This window comes from Physella acuta, unplaced genomic scaffold, assembly GCF_028476545.2.
Source record: "Physella acuta isolate Inbredline_101_S28 unplaced genomic scaffold, ASM2847654v3 ptg001113l, whole genome shotgun sequence".
NCBI classification, from domain to species: domain Eukaryota; kingdom Metazoa; phylum Mollusca; class Gastropoda; family Physidae; genus Physella; species Physella acuta.
The window spans coordinates 132134-147544 of record NW_026732630.1 but is presented as its reverse complement, the minus strand read 5'-3'; the positions used below and the strand labels follow the sequence as shown (position 1 = coordinate 147544).

Sequence of the window (15411 nt, the reverse complement as noted above, 5' to 3'; positions counted from 1 at the left end):
TACTGTTTGTTGCTAAAAATGGAAAGGGATGTTTCTGCAGATTTGATCTGAAGTTTGTCATTTGCTTATCATTGAAGTTTTATTTCCGTATAGCCTTTACTAAAAGTTTAATCATGTTACAAAAACTACACTATTGTATGGGTAGGCCTATAAAACAAGGTATATAAAAATTATTCTATTACTTTCTTTAAAATTTGTATTTCCTTTTATTTTTTTAACATAATTTTGTCAATTTTTTTTTAAAGAAAATTTTGAAAGAGAAAGTTTATTCGAGTATTAAAAAAAAAACAAGCTCTAAAGCCAAAGCACATGACTTTTTAAAATGAAGTTCAGTTCCAGGACTTAAATCCTAAAAGACATTCCTGAGTACACCTAGCTGTGATGGGTATCTGAACTGACATTGAGGAAAATAAAGGCAGATGGACATAGAACTGACCACACCATCTGCTTATACATTGAGGTCACAGAAAATAACAAACTCTACTTCTTCTGCCCTATTGACTCAGATCAAAAAGGGTTGTGTAACTTGGCTAATTAACTCAGGTCTAAAAGAGTTATGTAACTTGGCTAATTTTTGTATTGCTTTCAGGGGTCCTTGAGACAGGGTAAAGAGGGTTGGTTTGATTTTGTTTATAGAATGGTGGAAGGGTTGACTAGTTGTGACTGCAGTAGGTTCAAGGTTGAACCTACTTATAGGTTCAAGGTTGAACCTACTTATTGAAAAGATGGTATTTTAAAAAAAAACTACTTGTTTGTAAAGAAAATAGGATGAATGTCACTGCCTTAGTCTATATTAATTGTGTTTGATAGTTTTTGGTGTAGTGTTTGGTTTATAGATCTGGTTGTACCGAATTATTAAATGCATTGAGAGTGCTTGCCCTTGCTAAGTGTTTTATCAACATTAATATTAATAGCCTGTGTGTTACATAAAAACATACTTTCCATATCATTTAAATTATATCTTTTTTTAAACTGTTATGTTTGATTGCACTTTATAGCTTGAGTGTGTTGTATCTTTAAATATTATTTTGTCATGACATAAAACATGGAATTAAGTATTTCATGTAAAGTAAGTAAAATCATTTGGCTTTATCAATTGACTGGTTTAATGAAATTTAAGCTAGAATAACATTATAACTGTGTTATCTTTTCTGAGCACTAGCTAGCCTAGTGTTGCGAGTTATTATAATTTCTTATTTGCATAATCATGTGGTTACTTTGTTAAAAAAGAAAATACAATGTTATGGAAACTTGACTATAACATCATATATCTATATCCTAGGAAATTATCTTGTTAATTTGAGTTAAATGGTGTGTTGTATTCCTGAAAAAAAAAACATCCTTTTATTCTTGGAAAGTTCTAGAACCATGACATGGCACCTACTGTCAGGGTTGGACTGGCCTCCTGGTCTACCAGGAAAAATTCCTGTGGGCCCCCAAGAAAATTTCTCTCTGGGCCCCCTGGGAATGGTGCTGTTATACACTTATTAGTGTTTGCATTTTTTTTAAAAATGTTGGTATTTTACCATTCTTTCAAGGTTCATGCTTTGATGGAAGAAAATAAAAAATGAAAATTTCAACCTGGGGTTGGGAGCCCCCTTTTTAACATTTCCCCTCCCATATTGGACACAGCCAGTCCACCCCTGCCTACTGTTTTTATTATCATAGAAAAAAGTGTTCACCTCCCTTTGTATGCCAGTTTGTGGTTATTGTTCTTTGTTTCATCATTTGCTTGTTGAAGATGACTGAGCTGTGTATTTAGAGTTGGTGGTACCAACAATACTCTATCTTTGTATATTAACAACTTCTATCTTATCCTGTTTTGTTTTTAAATCTTCATGTACATTGTATAGGTTGAGGGTGTTCTTCTGCTTTATTATGAATATTCATGCATGCACATACGCAATTAAATGTAGATGGTTCAGCTTTCTGTGAAATCTTTTACGATCTTCAAGATTTTCAGTCAAATGTAATTTTCACCAGCAGGCTAGGCCTACATTGAATGAAATCAGTCCTAAAAAAGTACTTCCAACTTTTTAAAAATATCATCTAACTTAGTAATTTAAATGTGTTCTTAGAAGTTCCTGATAAATGTTGTGTCAAAAAAAAATTATTTTTCAAATTGATTTAATTTATTTCACATTAGACAGTGAAGAATGGAATTAAACCTTTAATACCAAGTATTAGATAATAAAAAAAATGTTTTTAGTGAAATATTTTTCATAAACATCATTATTGAAAGGTTCTTTTGAAATCTAATAAGCTAATGATATAATTAGAATAAACTTATTCACAGCTACCTGTGGCCTAAGTTAGCACTTTACATTAGCATGGTGTTATTCATTGCAACTGTTTTTTGTTAATGATGAGCATAATGTCCTAGGTCATTTGTAAACATTGTAATTAACAAAACAGTTAGTATCTTTATATTATTTAGAAGTTGAGCCAATAGTAACAAGTAATAATTTTTCATTGGTAACTGTAGTAGAAATGGAGGCCTTTTGTTTTTTTTGCAATGGCTGTTAAAAACAAATGTACAACGTAATTATTTTTTAAAGAAAAATGCATAGAATAACATTTAAAATGTAGAAAAAAGGAATTCATATTTACATTTAAAATGTAGAAAAAAGGAATTCATATTTACGAAGTTGGGATACGCAGTTAAATAGAATTAGAATTTTACGAAACACTGATGTGATTCAATTCAAGAGCCCCAGAAGGTGATAAATAAAAAAATAAAAAAATTTTTAAGTTTTATTTTGAAATACATCTTCTGTCATCGAGGGTTCTGTTTTAGTGTATTAGGAAGCTTATTCCATAAATCGGCGCCTAAGTAGTTCAAGCTATGTCTTGGGAAAGAGTAATATGTGGGATGGGTAAACTAAGACAATGATTTTGTTTTGTAATTTTCTTTTTTTGTCCGTTTGTTATATTTGGCCAGTAAAGTATTTATGGGACTCACATATCATTAATGTAATCAACAAAATCAGACATGTTTTCGTTTTTATGGATGAAATAATTTAATATTTTACAATAGTGAAAAGTAGCTTTTTCAAATTTAGAAAGTTAATTATTTAAATTGCAAGACTAGCAATTGAAGAAAGTTTATTTTATTTTTACTGTCTGTCTAGCACCTTTAGTTTTATTTTTGAAATGGTAATCATTTATGCTGTTTTTGCACATAAGTGTAATAAGTAAAACAAAAGAATTTTTTTTTTTTTTTTTGCAAAAAATTTGATCACTTACCTAACTTAAGCTTGAGGTAAACTGCATACAGAAAGCTGTAAAAAATAAAAATGATACACATATCAAAGCCTTTCTAAACAACAAAAGTTTAGATGGGTTAGTTTAAACAACAGACTGGTCTGTGAAATTTATTTTAAAAATTCCTCATACATTTTTTTTTTACCTTGTGATACATATGTGACTAAGATATAGAGTATGTGTATTGCATATTTATTTAATTTTCTTGTCATTTTTATATGATGGATGACAGCCATGAACACTTCTGAATGTATGATACAAATTATTAATTTTTTTTACAAGACAACTCACTCAAGTTGGACCATCAGAAGTTTCATTGTTATTTTTTATAGTTCAATAGTATATTTTTTTTACTGTTTCTTTTATCATTCTTGTTTAAAGTTATTCAAACATCTAAATTTAAAATCACCCATATACATTTATATATTTTAGAATGTCCAGATTCATTCATATCATAGTTTTAAATTTATAAATGTGTGTGGATGATTTTTAAATTTCCATAATCATTCATAGTTCAAAATCACCCATGAACATTTATATATTAAAAATTTCCACAATCATTCACAATTTAAAATCATCCATGAAACATGTAAATGACCATTTGTCAAGTGAAGGTTGACTAAAGATTGGAGAGACTTGACAATAATTATGTGTTTAAATTATTAGCTTGACCATTGCTTTGTCCATAATTGTGAACTTTTGAGTTCCATTTTTCAGGCTGTTGTAGTCAGTTATATCCTTTACATGGTTAGTCTTTCACTGTACAATTTGCCAGACATTTTAATGACAAATAAAACCAATAAACACATTTCTGAAAGTTTGTTGTTTGGTTTTTAACTTTTAGCCCAGCCTGGTTGAGTAATTGAGTTGCTATGGGGTTTTATTTTCTTCAATTCAAATGGACCTAGGAACTAGATCTAATTATTTAAACATGGTGTAGTGTAAAGGGTAATGGCTTTAAAACTGTATATTATGTATATCCATACATGACCTTCATTATACTACTTTCTATTGGCTAAGTACAATTCATTTGTTTAGACCAGCATCCATATTTAGATTTCCATCTAGGTGAAATTAACTTTGGTTAGCACTACATACATTAAGGAGCTGTACTACCACCTGACTGACCATGCCGCCCCTATACCTTACAACAGATCTACTAATGGTGTCCATGATTATTGAAATAAATTAAAATAGTTATTTTTGTTAGGGGGCAGATGGCCTAGCAGTAGTGAGCTGCTTCGCTGAACCAAAAGTCTCAAGTTCAAATTCAGGTTCAACTGAACAGTAGGATGCTCCTTAGTCCACCCAGCCCTGATGGGTACCTACATTATGGAGAAGAGGTCTCTGAAACATTAAGTCAACTTCATCTGCCCCATGTGACTTCACAGAAGAAACAGAAAGTTGCAAGCATGTTTTCAAAATTAACGGATTACTTCCTAATCCAGAACCTTGAAAGGACCTCCAAAACAATTATTACCCAAACTAAAATCTAAATTTCATTCATTTCTTTTCTGATTACTTCGTCCTGATGGGTGTTGTTAAAATACTTGAGTATGATTAATGCTGAATTTTTGAAGACTTGTTCCCCAGACATACTCCCACAATAGCTTCAGTCGGTAAGTTTTTTTTAAACTTGACCATAAGGGTTATGACATCTTGCTCATTACACCAGCATTGCTAAAGGTTTACTCTAGTGAGCACACATTTCAACAGTGTCTAACAATTATGAATAAATATAATACAAAAGAACCGTTTAATTTATCACAAATATTTATTACAAATAAATTAATGCATTTAAAATTTATTATATACAGGTATTAATTATGAATGCCACATAAAAACCAGTCAAAAATTACTGTTGTCAAATCTATAAATTATCATAAGAAAATGACCTGCACATATTGAATTTAGCACCATACCATCAGTATTTTAGAAATTCTTGCTTCATAAGTCATGCATTCTCAAAATAATTTACAAATACAACACAGACAGACTAAGTCTTTAAAATGCAGACATTAAATAAATGTAAAAATTTTAACACTACAAACCACGTGTACCATTAATATAAATAGTTCTTAAAAATAATGCCAAATTAAAAGAATTTCAAGTTAAATGCTCAGTAAAAAGAGGCAGTGTTAAAACTTTCTAAGTAAACATGTATAAAACCTATAATGATTGTGGAGTAGTTTTAAAACAATACATTAGAGAGATCTGTACAGAGCAAGATGAGGGGTTGAGAGAGATGAGTGAGGTTTAGAAGTCTTCTTCCAGAGAGAACTGGTGGCTTGTGGGGGATTTGTTCATCACCCCCATTTTCTGGTACTCTCCCACTCTCTTCTCAAAGAAGTTTGTTTTTCCCTCTAATGATATGTGTTCCATGAAGTCAAAAGGATTCTCTGAGTTGTAGCACTAAAGAGAAGAAATATACATGGGTTAACAATCAATTCCAGGATATGTAGTAATCTAATGCATTAGAATGCACAAATGTGTAGTACTTTTATTTACATGCAACAAGTATAAGGTAACAAGAAGCATGGAAACTGGCTCTATTAAATTTTGAAATGAGTTAGAAAAATAAGAATCTTATCAGGAAAAAGCCATGTAATTATCTTCTTGTTCTATCACTAGCAATTCATTCCCCACAAATGACGTCAAGTTAACTCATTTGCTACAAAAGCCTATCTTATCCTACACCTGGGGACAGTTGGAGAGACTAGCCCAGGACAGAGATGCCTGGAAAGCTCTTGTCAGCAGCCTATGTCCCAGGAGGGATGACAGGGAAACCTAACCTAACCTGCCTCATTCAGTTGCATTAGTAACAAATTAGTTAAAACTATTATAGGCTATATAGTAGGGAATTTAAGAATTAAAATGCATCAACTTTTGAATCAGGTGGTATATTGTGACCAAAAGTGATCTTGGAGAAAAAAAAAAAGCTCAAGCAACTCGGAATTGTTTTAATTTAAATTATTTTGAAATGTCCGCTGAAACAATTTGTTTTCTGTGATGTCATTTTTTATTATTAGTTAACTATTAGGAAGATATCTGCCTTGTACATTATACACTCAAATTTTACTTCATTATGCTTTTTTTTTAAAAAGTTGAAAATAGCTTGGCCATACAGGAAGTAAAATGCTCAGGGTTAATAGATTACAAAATCCACACAACGAAGTATGTAATTGTACAGCTAGCAACTACTACCAGATACTTACTTTTTCACACCCCAACTCCACTAAGAGCCTGTCTGCAACAAATTCAATATACTGTTTCATTAAGTTGCAGTTCATGCCAATTAGGTTGACTGGCAGAGCATCTGTGAGGAACTCCTGTTCTATAACCACAGCGTCTTTAATGATTTCATAAATGCGATCCTGGGAAGGCTTGTTTAACAAATGTTTGAACATCAGGCAGGCAAAGTCACAATGTAATCCCTGAAATATGATTATTGAGACATTAGAAAATTGGGAAATAATTAGGAAATTTTAACATTTGCAGTATTAGCAGGTGGAAATTTCCAAAAAATATTTGCGATCAAAATTTTAGAAAATCTTATTCAAAATATGATTAATATCAATTAGAGCTTGGATAATGGTTTTTCAAATAAATGTTTTAGAAAACTGCAACCTAATACAATTAAAAAAAAAATTTAACACCATCATACCTCATCACGGCTAATCAATTCATTGCTGAAGGTAAGACCAGGCATGATTCCACGTTTTTTCAACCAGAAAATGGCAGCAAAGGAACCAGAAAAGAATATCCCCTCAACAGCAGCAAAAGCAACCACTCTTTCACTGTATGGGTGCTCTTCATCACCAATCCACTTGATAGCCCATTCAGCCTTCTTTGTCACGCATGGCAGAGTTTCTATGGCATTGAACAAAAAATCTCTGAAAAAGGAAATTTTTTTTTTATCAATATACAAACTAGGAAACTTTTTAACAAATAAAGATTGAAAGGTTAGTAATTTCATAATTTACTTTTAAGAATAATACTGCTGAGTGACAAACCTTTCTTTTGAATCTTTAATGTATGTGTCAATGAGTAGACTGTACATTTCACTGTGAACATTTTCCATAGCAATTTGGAAGCCGTAGAAACAACGAGCCTCTGTTACTTGGACCTCTTTACTGAACCTCTCAACCTGGAGAAGGAAAGTAATATTTTAAAATCTCCAGAGTTTAGTGCATGAGTGGTTTAAACATGATTTGACCTTACTAACAAGAATTAATGACACCAGCGAGTTGATGAAAATCCTTCCGTAATGTTGTTGACATGGAATATAAATGTGTTTCTTTAGATTTAGGAAGATAAAAATAATAAAAGATAAAATTTTATTAAAAACTTAAGCCTAAAATTAATTCAGAAATTTAATATTTTTAGAATCAATGCTATACAAGTTGCAGATCCAGAGAACTTGAAAATAATTTGTTGAGTTTAAGGCTACATTTCTATTTATTTTCATCAAGCCTAAGTTATAACCCGATGTTTCACTTTCGTAAGATAAACACTGATTGGCTGTAAAGGAACTCAGTGATCGATTTCTAACAGCCGCACTTTAGTTATTTTGTTTACAAAACTTTGCAGATCAAGTTTTTAAATAACATGGCAAATTTAAACACCATGACCTAGTTTTTCTATTTTTAACTTACAATGTGTACAATAAAATTTATGGCGGCCTATCGAATTTTTTAAAATTTTTTTATTTAGTTACCGAAAATATTTAAAACATCAAATACATCCAATCTTTAGTAAAGTCCGAAAAAACCCAGACAGACAGGATTTTATAACCATATTAATTGTAACTACGGAGTGCAAGATTTTTAAATTAATTTATGGACCTCTCAAATACCTTTGAGACTTTTCTCGCTGGTGTCTTATTTAAATATAAGTGAAGTAGAAACTGGACAACAGAACTTTTTCAAAGAATTAGTTGCAACCAGTAAGTGGTGAATTAAAGCACAATTAAAAAGTATCGACTAACAGTTTTAGCTACTAAATTATGTTAACATTACAATTCTAAAGTTTCAACACTAAAAACTTACCAAATTTTCATTAACAATGCCATCACTGGCTGCGAAAAAAGCCAAAACATGGGAGATAAAATGTTTCTCTTCTGGCTTCAATTTTTCCCAATGATCCAGGTCCTTAGACAAATCCACCTCCTCAGCTGTCCAGAAGGAGGCTTCTGCCTTTTTATACATCTGCCAGATATCATGGTACTGGATAGGAAATAGCACAAATCTGTTGGGGTTTTCTTTCAGCAAAGGTTCTTCAAGAAGCTCCTTCTTGGCAACTGGTTTTGACTCTACTTTTACTGGCTGGAAAGATATGGAAACATTCTTCAATGTTAATCTTGCTGTGAATTTGTTTATGAAAACATGAAATGTTGCATAAATATTTTGAAATAAAGAAAACAAGTTGATGTGCATGGTTTCATAATGCTCAATTTTAACATCTGACCTTTAAATCCACATTCACTGATAATTTCACCTTTTAAGTTTATAATAAAATTTTAATTAAGTTTCGCATTTTTACTATTTAATAAAAAATTATTAAGTTCACTATGTACTAATTTTAAATATCTTTATCAAACAACAGTAGCTAAGAAAACTGAATTCATTAGAAACTTACCTCTTGTTTGGTAATTAATTTATCAGAACTTTGTTCAATTAATGAATTCTGCAAATGTAAAAAAAAAGGATGTAAGAAAATTTTAAAACAATGTTAATGTTAGGTAAGCTTACAACAAATTTTGTTAACCGTCTAAATATCATTTAGATTAGATTGCTCACCTGTAACTGACTTGTTCCCAGTGGTTTACGTTGGTTTAGTGTATTTTTAGACACAGGTGCCTGGGAAAGAAAAAAAGTTTAAACTTTAAAGTGAAACTATAAAGATGACCATACAATGCCTTAAAGTCACTTAAATGTTAAAAGGCTACAGCTTCAATAACATGCAACTATAGTTTCATAAAAAAACTAGCCACCTTAATGTCTTCCAAAACACATTTAGAAATGCAGATGAATAATTATTAAAAACTGCAGTCCAGCAAAGAAGGGATCAAAGATAAACTAGTAACACTGACCCAAATGAAATATAATAGATATGGTTATGGCTGAGAGCTTAGCTTCTGAGAAATAAATGTGTGCAGCTTTAAGCTGCATCAGTAAAAATAGGAACTGCAAGGCAAGGACAAACCACACAAGCCCAATTTAGAGAGATTACAAATTCGTTAGACATGGACTAGTCTAACTATATATTTAATGATTAAGATTGCAACATGATATTGTTTTCATAGTCATAATGTTGCACATCAATTTCTTTAGCACTTTTCGTTTCTAGGGTGTTATAAATATAAAAACCAAGTAGAAATTTCACTGCACCAATCTCATGAATTTTTTAGGCCTATGTTGTTGAAAGTACTAAAAAAAAACCTGGGCCTACATTCAAATCTATCATATAATGCATACATTCTACATCTGGAGAGGGATAATTAAAATATTTAAGTGCAACATTCCTTTCCCCGATGAAGATTCTAGCTAGACTCTTAATCTAGATGTAGAAAAATCTAGAATCTAGACCAGACAAAGCTAAGATTCTAGGCCTACACAAATAGATCTGTAGGGATCCTAGTAAATTTCATATTTTAAAAATAGCCTTAGGCCTATTTGTTTCGGCCTGCTTAACCACACTACTCTTACTAGAACTAGATCTACTAATCAAGAGAGATTCAATTAATTATTAGATTCTAGACCTAGTAGTCCTAATGTATCGAATCTATTAGGCCTAGATCTAGATTCTATATTAGATTACTTTAGATCTAGATTATCAGCTTCATTAATTAGTATTAAGAAGGCCTAGGGCCCTTGGCCAAATTATGAAATTAATTTGTCTAGCTCTAGCTGAGTCTAGCTAGAGTCTAGATAGATTTTTAGTAGATATCTAGATTCTAGATCTAGCTAAAGTCTAGATCAGTAGATCTAGATCTACCAGTCCAGTAGAATCTAGATCTAGATTCTAGATCTGTCAGCCCCTTTGAGAACTTTATTGGCATTGCATCATCAGCACCCTTCAGTAAACTACATCATTATTCAACTAATTTGTTCTAAGATCTAGGAATCTAGATAGATCTAGATCTAGCTAGACGTCTAGATCTCAAACTACAATATTGAGTAGGCCTATAATAAGTAGATAGATTCTAGATCTAGATTCTAGATCTAGATTTCTACGTGCCCTTAAAAAACGCCCACTTTTAAACAATGACTCTTCACTCTTCCGTGAGCTTTTTCCCGCGAAAAAAAAATCGATAGGGGAGACTGCTCAAACTTCGACCGATCCGTTTTCTCCCGAGCCGAAGGTTCGCTTCTCTTCGTTATATCTCGTAAACCAATCAACATAGCGGTATAATTTTTTCACTGTTAAAAACGTTCTCCAACGCTGATTGGTTTGGTATAAATAGTTAACCAATCGCTATGAAGGATTTAATACTATATGCAAGCCTAGACACTGACCCAAATATTTCCTTTTGGTTTTAACTTCGACCAGGTTGCTCCAACTTCGACCGGCGGCTTGTTCTAACTTCGACCGCTTTAGGAATATGACCGTAGCCTGGGCCTATTGTTAAAAACACTTATTTAGGTGGCCTTTGTTGTGTATTTAAAGGTTTTTAAATAGGCTAGCTTTATCTTCAATTGAAAACAAAAACAAAAAAAGAAGTAAACACAACGACATTTTTAACAGTAAAAAAGGAAAAAATATTTATAGTAATTTACAGACAACACATGTAGGCGAGCCTACAACACATCATTAATTTAATTTTTTTGCAGCCTTTTCTTTTCTCACATCTGCCCGTCTTTTCTTCTCATTCAACTTGCTTTCCTTTTCCTCGGCCTGCCTTTTCTTCATTCCTATTACCTCATCACTGGTCAACAACCTGTGAGTTGTAATTTTCCGTGATGAGCTTTTTTTTTCCGCCGTTGGCAAGACGGGTTTATCAAAAACGCTTGATAATTCCGCCAACCATTTCTCATGTGTTTCACTTCCACTTGCTTGGTTAACGGCTTCATCCTCTTCGATGCCACTTATGTCCATGGCAAGCTTTAGGATGTCCGAAAAGTTTTCGTTAGCACCCGTAGCACGTATTTCGCCGATAGGCCTACTTTCATTTTGGTCCTCAGGAGGTGACCACCATGGGTCAGTGTTGAGGACATCTGCGTCGACCATTGTTGCTTCAGGAGCAGAGGGAGCATATGCTTCCTCGAACATGGCCATATCCTGAGAGACAGAAGCAATAGGTTGATTTTGATCGCTTGCAACTAGTGTTGAAGGTGCTTGCCGGTCAAATGCCTCACTTGGCAATGTGTCACTTTTTGTGACAACCGTTGGATCAAACGGATAGATTCCGGTGGCCTGAAAAGCTTTTTTGATGGTGCTTGGGCAAAAGGCTTGGCTCCATGCGGCAGTGAACAGTTTAGTCCATGTGACTTTACTGATCACGTTTGCCGGGTGCTCCGAAAGAAATTCAGTGCATTCTGCACCATAATATTTCTTAAACGGCCCAAAGACACATTTGTCCAACGGCTGCAACTTGTGTGTTGTATGGGGTGGCAAGGCGAATATGTGTATATTTTCATTCCTTGCTGTTTCCAGCAGATCCACAACCTCATGGGAGCTGTGTGAATCTAACAGGAGAAGCTGGGGGCGGTCTGGGCCACAATGTTTAAGGAAAACTTGCTTAAACCATTGGACTCCCAAAAGATCTTCCATCCACCCAGACTCCTGATAAGTCTACACAGCTCCCTTTGGCGCATCACAGACGTTGAACGACGAAACTGCTCGCTGGGTTTTGCCCTTCACTATTATCATGGGGGGCATTGACTCGCCAGCGGCATTAATGGTGGCAAATATGGTTATGTTTTCACGAGACCCTGTCACACGTGCTGACACCCCTCTTACTCCCTTCTGGGCAACTACTTTTGTTGGCTTGTGCTGTAACTGTACTCCAGTCTCATCACAATTCCAAATGCATTTAGGCCGCGAAGTAAGCTGCAGATCGTCTAACAGCTTCCCTAGAGCTTCAAAGTAGTTTTTTACAACATTGCTGTTGAGCATTGTCATTCGACACTGTGGTAAGGCTTCTGGATTCCGGATGGTCAGTTCAGGGTGCCTCCCCTTCAATTTCCTCCAGTACCCCTCTCCAGGAACACCATTTTTGAATCTTGTTTTTATTTCCAGACGCCTTGCAATGTTTCCTACCATTGCTAGAAGCCGGCGTTTTGTATATGGAAACCCCGCTTTTGAAGCATCGAGGACTCTCGATACTATCTGTTTTTCTAAAGCAGGGTCAATTTCACAGCTTCGACCAGGCTTAGACCCTGCTTTTATTCGGCCCTTAACATGGTCAATAATAGTTGTTTTGGGCACCCCAAACTGCAATGCTGCCTTGCCATAAGACATGCCCTGTCTTACTGCATCTACAGCCTTTTCTAGGTTTTCCGTTTCATACGAAATATACGACCTTTTTTCTTTTTTATCTTTTGGTCTGTTGATAAAGCATATGTCAGTTGTTTTTAATAAATTTAAATTAAAGGAAAAAAAATAAACTAATATGCCTAATCTAATAGATCTAGTACAATTATAGGCCTACTTTATGCTAGGTTCCTATGTAGATCTACATTTGGTTACATCGGTCGAAGTTAGAACACCGCATTTTTTACATGGTTTTAACTTCGACCGATTTGTTTTTCACTATTTTTTTAAATTTTTACAACCCTAAAAAAAAAAAAAAAAGCACACATATGTAGATTAACCAACATTATAATTTATTTTCAAGTTTAAAAACTGTTAAAAGCAAAATTACTTACGTTTTAGGCATTATGAAAGAAGGCACTAAAAAGCTCACAAAATGCAAATTTGATATTTTCACTCGATAAAACTCACGGACGCTAACTAGCCTAACTTCGTGGATAAAGTGCTCGAAAACGGCTAAAGATAGACCTGTCATTTCAAAAGGAAAACACAACGCAATTCAATTGTGTAAATAAAGATATATTTTTTTAAAGCCAGTAATATTTATTTATTTTTTTATCAAATATTTTTCTGACCCAATACCGAATTCGGTCGAAGTTAGAACCCGGTCGAAGTTAGAGCAGTCTCCCCTAGGGCCTACAAAATTAAATGTTCAGTTGGCAGCCAGCTTGTTCTAGAAGGTTAGGGCATCATACAGATGTTTATTAACATCTAATTAACTAGATTTAGATCCACAGACCAAGCATGTCATTCGCATTTTTAACAATTGTGAACAAAGTCTGATAAAAAATTAAAACAATTTATTACATAACAATCTACAAATCTTACATAACAGTAACAGAGCTACAACACAGGACAAAAACAGACAGTACATCACAAAATTATATTATAAAATATAAATTTCTAAATAGTAAATGTACCTTGTTTTCGTCGTTGATCTTTGATGATTTCAATTGAGCTGACAAATCAGATTCGATACGAGACATAATAATAGCAGAAGTCATCTTGTTCAATTCAGTATTGCAATATTATTTCTGAAGTGAAGAAAACGTCTGTTCTCTTTGCCACGGATACACAAACTAATGTTTAATTTACCCGCAATTTTCTTGTTTCTGGCACACGATTTGTTGCCAGATGTGAGCGTTTTGATTGGTTAGTTTGCTTGGTGGGCTAAACCTTCGTATCGATGCGGATTTAGAATTAGTATCGATATGAGAACTCAACTAGCTTTATAAGGCGGAAAAAAAGCGCAATTAGGCCTAGATCTAGATATAGAAAAAAATCTTGATTTCTAGATGTAGATCTAGATCTATCTTCGCACTAGTATCTTCGTCCACTTCTACCAATTAAAAATAAAATATATGACATAAATAAAAGAAAAAAAATGTGGGAATGAACTAAGCGGGTATAGCCTCGTATCTTACATATGTATATGACTACTCTTAAAAAATAATTTTCATGAATTTTATTATTTTATTTAACAATGCTACAATGGACTACAACATTCGGAACTAGATCAACTTTGATTTGTTTTCATTCGACTTTGTAATCTACTAAGGTTTGTAATTCACTTGTCAAAGGCTTGGAATTCACTTGTCAAAGGCTTGGAATATCTCTTCCAGGAGTTGTACATTACTCTAACTCAGACATATAATCCCTCGTTATCAGCATGTAGTTCATCAACCAATAGAAATGTAACTCTTTCCTCAGCTATGGGGGTCATCCATAAATGACGTCACGCTTTTTGGACGATGTTTACCTTCCCCCCCCCCCTCCCCTCCGTCACACATCGTCACAAAAACCAGACCCCCACCTCAGCTTAATTACAACCCCTCCCCCCCCCCCCCTCAAAATTACTGTTGAATTTTTCTTAAAACGTCGATATTTTTTCCAAAATCTTATCAGAACTCCGTCAAAAATAGAGTATTTTGATCAATTCCTATTACAATTTATTAAAACAGTTTTCTTCTTCTTCTTCTTCTTCTTCGTTCTTAATTATTAGTGTTGAAGGGGATCGAGATTTATCTGCCAGTGGGTTTGAACTCGAGACTTTGTTCGAATTTATCAACCATGAGCTTTTTGCCGACTCGACCACGCCTCCAACACAATTAAGCATTACGTGTCAACTGGTTATGCGCCATTGAGGCCATTGACTCTGATTTCAGCCTGCTTTTCTTTTTTGGATTTGCTTCCATAGCCTTTGTCCAACCAAGAACAAACTACAAGGCAACAGTTGTTTCATTTTGGAGTTGTCTCTCCTAGAAGAGTGGCTGTCCCCAGCTAAGGAGCCTCACCTGCCCGAGGGTTCGAACTCGAGACTTTTCGGTTTAGCAACCATGAGCTTTACCGACTCGACCACGCCGACCCCTAACAGTTTTCTAGAACGGGAAATAACGGCTAAAATTCGTTTTCTAACATTGCTTTTTTATAATGCTAAAGTGTGACGTCACACCATCTGAACCTCCCTCTCATCACACAGCGTCACAAAATTACGGACCCCCCTCCCCCCTACGAGTCATTTATGGACGAACCCTATGTTTGTATGTGGTGTTGATATTGGTCTCGAGATACATTAGCAGTTTGCTTCTGTGACTCGAGCTTTGTATGGTGGGG

The 15411-nt window shown here is 34.0% G+C and overlaps 1 protein-coding gene across 1 annotated transcript; it reads right to left on the bottom strand.

Annotated features, from left to right (window-relative positions):
* Positions 1-5019: 5019 nt before the first annotated feature.
* Positions 5020-13935, bottom strand: LOC131955900 (ribonucleoside-diphosphate reductase small chain). Its single transcript, XM_059320208.1, has 8 exons — positions 13719-13935; positions 9063-9122; positions 8902-8949; positions 8313-8588; positions 7278-7411; positions 6929-7157; positions 6480-6698; positions 5020-5676 (listed from the first exon to the last, which is right to left on the bottom strand). The coding sequence occupies exons 1-8, from the start codon at positions 13800-13802 to the stop codon at positions 5521-5523; spliced, it is 1206 nt and encodes a 401-aa protein (XP_059176191.1). The 5' UTR covers positions 13803-13935; the 3' UTR covers positions 5020-5520.
* Positions 13936-15411: the final 1476 nt, after the last annotated feature.